The sequence below is a fragment of the Gobio gobio genome (genome assembly GCF_949357685.1).
Source record: "Gobio gobio genome assembly, chromosome: 12".
Lineage (NCBI taxonomy): Eukaryota > Metazoa > Chordata > Actinopteri > Cypriniformes > Gobionidae > Gobio > Gobio gobio.
Genome location: NC_137105.1, coordinates 591,825 through 602,844, shown reverse-complemented (window position 1 = coordinate 602,844; position 11,020 = coordinate 591,825). Strand labels below are relative to the sequence as shown.

Here is an 11,020-nt window from a genome sequence, read left to right as displayed (position 1 = left end):
GCTGGAGTTTATTTATTAAGCGAGCAGGGCAACCACCCAGTAGAGCATTACAATAATCTAACCTTGAGCTCATGAACTGGTTATGGTCTGTTCAGCATTTTGCATTGAGATGACATAATTAAAAAAAATATATATTTTTAAGATGGTAGAAAGCAGTTTTACAGATGCTAGAAACGTGGCTTTCAGACGAGAGATTGGTATCAAAGAGCACACCCAGGTTCCTCACTGACGACGAGGACTTGACAGAGCAGCCATCAAGTGTTAGACAGTATTCTAGGTCACTACTACTCATCCAATGTTTTATATCAGCTATGCATTCCGTTAATCTTGTGAATTGGTAAGTTTCTTCAGGGCGTGAAGAAATATAGAGCTGAGTATCGTCAGCATAACAATGAAAACTAACGCCATGCTTCATAATGATATCTCCCAGTGGTAGCATGTACAGGGTGAAGAGCAGCGGTCCTAGCACTGAGCCTTGTGGTACTCCATACTGAACTTGTGCTCGCTGGGACATCTCTTCATTTACTGCTACAAACTGATAACGGTCACATAGGTGTGATTTAAACCATGCCAATGCAATTCCACTAATGCCGACATCATTCTCAAGTCTCTTCAGAAGAATGGTGTGGTCGATAGTGTTGGATTACAAATGTATACATTGTTATATATAGGTTCCAATGTAATAGAATATAACTGATATTATCTATATTTGTGATTTACATTTTGAAGTAATCTTGAGGAAATTCTAAGGAGATTACGTCAGGCTGGGTAAGTGTTTGAGACATTAAGTCTTTTGTCTTTATGCACTTCCTGACTATTTACCATGACAAGTTTAGAGCAATACTGCCTGAGTGATTGGATTAGCATCTCTGCATTTGAATGGCACTGTTTTGCTGATTGAATTACGGCTGATGAGACAGGAATGTTTGGGGTGTGTCTCTATTTTCCTATGTCTCCTCCCCTGCTGTATAACTCCTCCCCTTGAAATGTAGATAAAATACAATGTTCAACTGGCTTTAGTCAGACTTGGAACCTCCGCGGAAAGACAGCACGTTTTCTCAATAAAGAATCCTGCTGAAAAACCTATCCAAGTTCTCCTGGTCTCTACTACAAGAAACAACAGAAGTTCACAACAATAGTTTCAAATGCAGCACTAAGCTGGAGTAACACTAATAGAGAGATACAGCCACGATCGGATGATAAGAGTAAATCATGTGTAACTCTGATGAGAGCAGTCTCAGTGCTATGATACGCTCTAAATCCTGACTGGAAATCTTCACAGATACCATTTCTTTCTAAAAAAGGAACATAATTGTGAAGACACTGCCTTTTCTAGTGTTTCTGACAGAAAGGGTAGATTTGAGATTGGTCTATAATTGACTAATTCTGTAGGATCAAGTTGCGGTTTTTTAATAAGTGGTTTAATAATAGCAAAATTAAAAGTTTTCGGTACATATCCTAATGACAAAGATGAATTAATGATATTAAGAAGAGGATCTATGACCTCTGGAAGCATCTCTTTTAATAGCCTAGTCGGTACAGGGTCAAGCATACATGTTGTCGATTTAGATGATTTAACGAGTTTAGCCAATTCTGAGTGTGTGAGTGTGTGTGTGTCTTATCCTATAGCAGTGAATGAGTGTGTGTGTGTGTGTCTTATCCTATAGCAGTGAATGAGTGTGTGAGTGTGTGTGTGTGTGTCTTCTCCTATAGCAGTGAATGAGTGTGTGTGTGTGTGTGTGTGTGTGTCTTCTCCTATAGCAGTGAATGAGTGTGTGTGTGTGTGTGTGTGTGTGTCTTCTCCTATAGCAGTGAATGAGTGTGTGTGTGTGTGTGTGTGTGTGTCTTCTCCTATAGCAGTGAATGAGTGTGTGTGTGTGTGTGTGTGTCTTCTCCTATAGCAGTGAATGAGTGTGTGTGTGTGTGTGTGTGTGTCTTCTCCTATAGCAGTGAATGAGTGTGTGTGTGTGTGTCTTCTCCTATAGCAGTGAATGAGTGTGAGTGTGTGTGTGTGTGTGTGTGTGTGTGTCTTCTCCTATAGCAGTGAATGAGTGTGAGTGTGTGTGTCTTCTCCTATAGCAGTGAATGAGTGTGAGTGTGTGTGTCTTCTCCTATAGCAGTGAATTAGTGTGAGTGTGTGTGTCTTCTCCTATAGCAGTGAATGAGTGTGAGTGTGTGTGTCTTCTCCTATAGCAGTGAATGAGTGTGAGTGTGTGTGTCTTCTCCTATAGCAGTGAATTAGTGTGAGTGTGTGTGTCTTCTCCTATAGCAGTGAATTAGTGTGAGTGTGTGTGTCTTCTCCTATAGCAGTGAATGAGTGTGTGTGTGTGTGTGTGTGTGTGTCTTCTCCTATAGCAGTGAATGAGTGTGTGTGTGTGTGTGTGTTCTCCTATAGCAGTGAATGAGTGTGTGTGTGTGTCTTCTCCTATAGCAGTGAATGAGTGTGTGTGTGTGTGTGTGTGTGTCTTCTCCTATAGCAGTGAATGAGTGTGTGTGTGTGTGTGTGTGTGTCTTCTCCTATAGCAGTGAATGAGTGTGTGTGTGTGTGTGTGTGTGTGTGTGTGTGTGTCTTCTCCTATAGCAGTGAATGTGTGTGTGTGTGTGTGTGTGTGTGTCTTCTCCTATAGCAGTGAATGAGTGTGTGTGTGTGTCTTCTCCTATAGCAGTGAATGTGTGTGTGTGTGTGTGTGTGTCTTCTCCTATAGCAGTGAATGAGTGTGTGTGTGTGTGTGTCTCTTCTCCTATAGCAGTGAATGAGTGTGTGTGTGTGTGTGTGTCTCTTCTCCTATAGCAGTGAATGAGTGTGTGTGTGTGTGTCTTCTCCTATAGCAGTGAATGAGTGTGTGTGTGTGTGTGTCTTCTCCTATAGCAGTGAATGAGTGTATGTGTGTGTGTCTTCTCCTATAGCAGTGAATGAGTGTATGTGTGTGTGTGTCTTCTCCTATAGCAGTGAATGAGTGAGTGTATGTGTGTGTCTTCTCCTATAGCAGTGAATGAGTGTTTGTGTCTCTTCTCCTATAGCAGTGAATGAGTGAGTGTATGTGTGTGTCTTCTCCTATAGCAGTGAATGAGTGTGTGTGTGTGTGTGTGTGTGTCTTCTCCTATAGCAGTGAATGAGTGAGTGTATGTGTGTGTCTTCTCCTATAGCAGTGAATGAGTGAGTGTATGTGTGTGTCTTCTCCTATAGCAGTGAATGAGTGAGTGTATGTGTGTGTCTTCTCCTATAGCAGTGAATGAGTGAGTGTATGTGTGTGTCTTCTCCTATAGCAGTGAATGAGTGTAATTTTTCCTCAGTGACACTACAATGCTCTGTCTGATGTGATACTGTAGTAGACGCTGCATTCTTCCTAATATTATCAATCTTACACGTAAAGAAGTTCATAAAGTCATTAGCCACTGTATCGAATAAATGTGTGTTTGTTTTCTTCTAAGAGAGTCGAGGAATTAAGCAGATCTAGAAGGCCTTTCTGTATGCAGTCACTCTATCCTTCCACCAAATGCGGGAAGCCTCAGGTTGTTTTCTCCCAGCTGCGCTCCATTTTTCTGGCTGCTGAGGGCCCGAGTGTGTGTGTGTGTGTGTGTGTGTGTGTGCGTGTGAGTATATGTGTGTGTGGGTGTGCTCGTTGTACCATTTTCTTTAATCTTCTTTAAGCGGAAAGGAGCAACTGTGTCTTAAGTGCTGGAAAAGAGAGAGTCAATTGAGACTGTTGAGTTAATAGTTCACACACACACACACACACACACACACACACACACACACACACACACACACACACACACACACACACACACACACACACACACACACACACACTCACACACACACACACACACACACACACACACACACTCACACACACACACACACACACACACTCACACACACACACACACACACACACACACACACAGACACACACTTGTTCACTGAAGACTGACATCTGCTGGATGCAGAGACTAAAGCAGCAGTGTTTCATCATATATTTATGCTGAATTATAAACATGAACGAGGCTTAACCTGAATTAAGCAGAACATCTGTCACTGAACTACAGACGTGTGTGTAACGTGTGTGTAACGTGTGTGTAACGTGTGTAGTGTTGATCTACAGAAGCAATGAGCCACTTCAGATACGGCACACGCGTCCTAACGCTTTAACACAATAAACAGAGCACTCAATGATTTCACAAACACTTCAGTTCATGTTTTATAAATACTCTTTCATTGAACAAATAATCAGTAGGGATCCATTGCCATTGAAAACAAAAATTAAAGAAACACATTGGATAACAGATATGAACAAAAAACACACTGGGTCAAAACAGAACAAAAAAACAGCCTTGAATCGGTCAGAACAGGGCAACGTTTGTAACTGGTCAGTATGAACTAATGGTCAATCAGGAAAAGTTTCTCCGTCTCAATCAAACATCACAGATGCAATTCATAAACTTCAGGAAACAGACAGAAGTAAGGCTCAGTGTTCATGTGAACCAGTGTTTGATTCACCTGGAGGGAATGTCACATGACTCTCACACACACTCACACACACATCAGAGTCCTCGTCACATGACTCTCACACACACACGTCACATGACTCTCACACACACTCACACACACATCAGAGTCCTCGTCACATGACTCTCACACACACACGTCACATGACTCTCACACACACGTCACATGACTCACACACACACTCACAAACACACACATCAGAGTCCTCGTCACATGACTCTCACACACACTCACACACACATCAGAGTCCTCGTCACATGACTCTCACACACACACACGTCACATGACTCTCACACACACGTCACATGACTCACACACACACTCACAAACACACACATCAGAGTCCTCGTCACATGACTCTCACACACACACGTCACATGACTCTCACACACACTCACACACACATCAGAGTCCTCGTCACATGACTCTCACACACACACACACGTCACATGACTCACACACACACTCACACACACATCAGAGTCCTCGTCACATGACTCTCACACACACACACACGTCACATGACTCACACACACACGTCACATGACTCATACACACACGTCACATGACTCTCGCACACACACGTGACGTGACTCTCACACACACACACACACACACACACACACACACACACACACACACACACACACACACTTACGTCACATGACTCTCACACACGTCACATGACTCTCACACACGTCACATGACTCTCACACACGTCACATGACTCTCACACACGTCACATGACTCTCACACACACACACGTCACATGACTCTCACACACACACACACACGTCACATGACTCTCACACACGTCAGAGTCCTTGTCACGTGACTCTCACACACACGTGACGTGACTCTCACACACACACACACACTTACGTCACATGACTCTCACACACGTCACATGACTCTCACACACGTCACATGACTCTCACACACACACACACACGTCACATGACTCTCACACACACACACACACACACACACGTCACATGACTCTCGCACACACACGTGACGTGACTCTCACACACACACACACACAAACACACACACTCACGTCACATGACTCTCACACACACTCACGTCACATGACTCTCACACACACACACACACACACACACACTCACGTCACATGACTCTCACACACACTCACGTCACATGACTCTCACACACACACACACACACTCACGTCACATGACTCTCACACACACACACGTCACATGACTCTCACACACACACGTCATATGACTCACACACGCACACACACACACGCACACACACACACGCACACGCACACACGCACACACACACGTCAGTCCTCATGTGTGCTTTGGTCTGAACCGCTGATAGGATGAACCCCGTCTGACTTTATAATGAGCTCATTAAGACTTCATGATCTGATGATACTCATAACTTAACACATCATAATATAAAACTACTGCACTTATTGAGCACAATATTGCAACAGCACTTCAGAACATTGATAATCTAAGAGGACTCGAAATATAGATATATGCTCTTATACTCCATTTTAAATAATTTCTTTAAATACAATAAGACGTCTGGAACACACACTGCTGACGATTCCTCTCTCTCAGATCTCAAAGCTTCGCCGTCACATCACGAATTTAAATAGAATTTGTTTCACCTCAAAAATAGTCCTAAAAATATATTCCAGCTTTAGAAACACACTTAATAAAATATCTCCTTTGGGTTTAGAAGAAATTGAAAGCAGAAAGACCACGCTTTTCCCAAATGTAAAAAATGACTTTAAATTTGAATATTAATTGTTCATTTGGAGAGGGATGATCTGGTTATTAGACATGTTCATAAACAGGACATGACATCAGCATCTCGTCCTGCGTATGAATTATCATAATGAGGAATATCAGAAGCATCACTGAACTCTGACTCTCTGCTGGGAATGACTCGGATTCACTTACACCATCAACAGTGTTTCTGATCCCATTACAAATCCTCCAATTAATAGCCCAAAAACAACTAAAAGCATCGAGGAATGTAACAGTGCAATTTCTCAGGGGACACTAGAAGCCGTCGGTTCGTCAAATAAATATTAAAATATATTTGTGCATTCTACAGGATCTGAATCTAAAGGTTCAATTTCATCTATACAAAACATAGATCACGCGAACCACTTCATCTGCTACGATTCATTGATTCGTTGGGGAACGATTCGTCCTTCTCAGCGCCGAGCCGAGCTTTGGTTTGGAGAAAGAGACTAAACTCTACAGAAGATTCAGATGAGCGTAAACTCAGAGAACGGTCCATTCACACCCAGAGCCATAACTACACACACTGATGAACACTGGAGGATTAGAAGAGTTCACACTCAAATTACTAGCAAAAGAAACGCAGAGCAACACATTGAATGAGTGAATGATTCAATGACTTCACTTGAGTCATTACTGGATGAATCAGTGTTTTTGAACGAATCTCTAGAGTGAATGATTCAATGACTCACTCATAAAGACTTCACTTGTTTCATTACTGGATGAATCAGTGTTTTAGAACGAATCTCTTGAATGAATGATTCAATGACTCACTCATGAAGACTTCACTTGTTTCATTACTGGATGAATCAGTGTTTTTGAACAAATCTCTTGAATGAATGATTCAATGACTCACTCATAAAGACTTCACTTGTTTCATTACTGGATGAATCAGTGTTTTTGAACAAATCTCTTGAATGAATGATTCAATGACTCACTCATAAAGACTTCACTTGAGTCATTACTGGATGAATCAGTGTTTTTGAACGAATCTCTTGAGTGAATGATTCAATGACTCACTCATAAAGACTTCACTTGTTTCATTACTGGATGAATCAGTGTTTTTGAACGAATCTCTTGAGTGAATGATTCAATGACTCACTCATAAAGACTTCACTTGAGTCATTACTGGATGAATCAGTGTTTTTGAACGAATCTCTTGAGTGAATGATTCAATGACTCACTCATAAAGACTTCACTTGTTTCATTACTGGATGAATCAGTGTTTTTGAACGAATCTCTAGAGTGAATGATTCAATGACTCACTCATAAAGACTTCACTTGTTTCATTACTGGATGAATCAGTGTTTTTGAACTAATCTTTTAAATGAATGATTCAATGACTCACTCAAAGACTTCACTTGTTTCATTACTGGATGAATCAGTGTATCTGAACGAATCTCTTGAATGAATGATTCAATGACTCACTCATGAAGACTTCACTTGTTTCATTATTCGATGAATCAGTGTTTTTGAACGGATCTCTTGAATGAATGATTCAATGACTCACTCATAAAGACTTCACTTGTTTCATTACTGGATGAATCAGTGTTTTTGAACGAATCTCTTGAATGAATGATTCAATGACTCACTCATAAAGACTTCACTTGTTTCATTATTGGATGAATCAGTGTTTTTGAACGAATCTCTTGAGTGAATGATTCAATGACTCACTCATAAAGACTTCACTTGTTTCATTACTGGATGAATCAGTGTTTTTGAACAAATCTCTTGAATGAATGATTCAATGACTCACTCATAAAGACTTCACTTGTTTCATTACTGGATGAATCAGTGTTTTTGAACAAATCTCTTGAATGAATGATTCAATGACTCACTCATAAAGACTTCACTTGAGTCATTACTGGATGAATCAGTGTTTTTGAACGAATCTCTTGAGTGAATGATTCAATGACTCACTCATAAAGACTTCACTTGTTTCATTACTGGATGAATCAGTGTTTTTGAACGAATTTCTAGAGTGAATGATTCAATGACTCACTCATAAAGACTTCACTTGTTTCATTACTGGATGAATCAGTGTTTTTGAACAAATCTCTTCAGTGAATGATTCAATGACTCACTCATAAAGACTTCACTTGTTTCATTACTGGATGAATCAGTGTTTTTGAACGAATCTCTAGAGTGAATGATTCAATGACTCACTCATAAAGACTTCACTTGTTTCATTACTGGATGAATCAGTGTTTTTGAACAAATCTCTTCAGTGAATGATTCAATGACTCACTCATAAAGACTTCACTTGTTTCATTACTGGATGAATCAGTGTTTTTGAACGAATCTCTTGAATGAATGATTCAATGACTCACTCATAAAGACTTCACTTGTTTCATTACTGGATGAATCAGTGTTTTTGAACAAATCTCTTGAATGAATGATTCAATGACTCACTCATAAAGACTTCACTTGAGTCATTACTGGATGAATCAGTGTTTTTGAACGAATCTCTTGAGTGAATGATTCAATGACTCACTCATAAAGACTTCACTTGTTTCATTACTGGATGAATCAGTGTTTTTGAACGAATCTCTTGAGTGAATGATTCAATGACTCACTCATAAAGACTTCACTTGTTTCATTACTGGATGAATCAGTGTTTCTGACCGAATCTCTTGAGTGAATGATTCAATGACTCACTCATAAAGACTTCACTGGTTTCATTACTGGATGAATCAGTGTTTTTGAACGAATCTCTTGAGTGAATGATTCAATGACTCACTCATAAAGACTTCACTTGAGTCATTACTGGATGAATCAGTGTTTTTGAACAAATCTCTTGAGTGAATGATTCAATGACTCACTCATAAAGACTTCACTTGTTTCATTACTGGATGAATCAGTGTTTTTGAACGAATCTCTAGAGTGAATGATTCAATGACTCACTCATAAAGACTTCACTTGTTTCATTACTGGATGAATCAGTGTTTTTGAACTAATCTTTTGAATGAATGATTCAATGACTCACTCAAAGACTTCACTTGTTTCATTACTGGATGAATCAGTGTATCTGAACGAATCTCTTGAATGAATGATTCAATGACTCACTCATAAAGACTTCACTTGTTTCATTATTGGATGAATCAGTGTTTTTGAACGAATCTCTTGAGTGAATGATTCAATGACTCACTCATAAAGACTTCACTTGTTTCATTACTGGATGAATCAGTGTTTTTGAACGAATCTCTTGAGTGAATAATTCAATGACTCACTCATAAAGACTTCACTTGTTTCATTACTGGATGAATCAGTGTTTCTGAACAAATCTCTTGAATGAATGATTCAATGATTGCTTATAAAGACTTCACTTGTTTCATTACTGGATGAATCTGTTTTTGAGCAAATCTCTTGAATGAATGATTCAATGACTCGCTCATAAAGACTTCACTTGTTTCATTACTGGATGAATCAGTGTTTTTGAACGAATCTCTTGAGTGAATAATTCAATGACTCACTCATAAAGACTTAACTTGTTTCATTACTGGATGAATCAGTGTTTTTGAACAAATCTCTTGAATGAATGATTCAATGACTCACTCATAAAGACTTCACTTGTTTCATTACTGGATGAATCAGTGTTTCTGAACGAATCTCTTGAGTGAATGATTCACTGACTCACTCATAAAGACTTGTTTCATTACTGGATGAATCAGTGTTTCTGAGCGAATCTCTTGTGTGAATGATTCACTGACTCACTCATAAAGACTTGTTTCATTACTGGATGAATCAGTGTTTCTGAGCGAATCTCTTGAGTGAATGATTCACTGACTCACTCATAAAGACTTGTTTCATTACTGGATGAATCAGTGTTTTTGAGCGAATCTCTTGAATGAATGATTCTGGTGTGAACGGACCTTTAGTCAGGGTCTAGTCTTGTTCTGGTTTCGGCGCCACACCTAACTAGGGGAGATACGTAATGAAAGCGTCTGCGTTCTGGACCCTTCAGAGATTCTCCCATCAGCCCTCAGCAGTGTGACAGTCCAGTGTACATGACAAAGAATCGAACACACCTTCAGCGAGCTGATAAACAAAGTGAGGTTCGAACGAGTCTCTGAAGGAGAAATGAAGAAGGCAATTAATCTATCGTAGTCTCACTGGACCTCCAGACCCGAGAGATGGGCGGCTCGAGCTCCTTCAGCTCCTTCAGCACGAGGATGGCTCGAGCTCCACCAGCGCTTCCTCCGCTCCACCACCAGCGCTTCCTCCGCTCCACCAGCGCTTCCTCCGCTCCACCACCAGCGCTTCCTCCGCTCCACCAGCGCTTCCTCCGCTCCTCCGCCGTACAGCTTTACTGCAGGTTCTTCAGGATGCGTCCGTAGCGGAAGTCGTAGGCGTGGCGGCACAGGTACACCAGCTGTGGGTCGACCCCATCGGGCACGAGGCGGTGGGCGGGGGTGGCGCTGTCAGAGGAGACGGGCACCACCGAGCTTTCAGACACGCCCTCCGAGCGGCGCTTGGCCAAGGCACAAAATCTGCAACATCACACGTCATTATTTCACACATTAGCAACCAGAGCATAACGATAAAGGAACACGCCCACTTTTGGGGACTTTATCTTATTCTCCATATCCTCCAGAGTTAGAGAAGTCCATACACACCATAGCTTAGCACAAAGACTGGAGGTAAACGGCTCCAGCTAGCCTAGCTTAGCACAAAGACTGGAGGTAAACGGCTCCAGCTAGCCTAGCTTAGCACA

General features: G+C 41.0%; 1 protein-coding gene across 2 annotated transcripts in view; it reads right to left on the bottom strand.

Annotated features, from left to right (window-relative positions):
- Positions 1-4,198: 4,198 nt before the first annotated feature.
- Positions 4,199-11,020, bottom strand: part of LOC307135303 (bromo adjacent homology domain-containing 1 protein) — a 31,428-nt gene continuing 24,606 nt past the window's right edge. For both annotated transcript variants that reach the window (XM_079831626.1, XM_079831627.1), the window contains exon 7: positions 4,199-10,796. In XM_079831626.1, the coding sequence (XP_079687752.1) occupies positions 10,613-10,796 (184 nt within the window). In that variant the 3' untranslated portion in view covers positions 4,199-10,612. The remainder of the gene's footprint in view (positions 10,797-11,020) is intronic.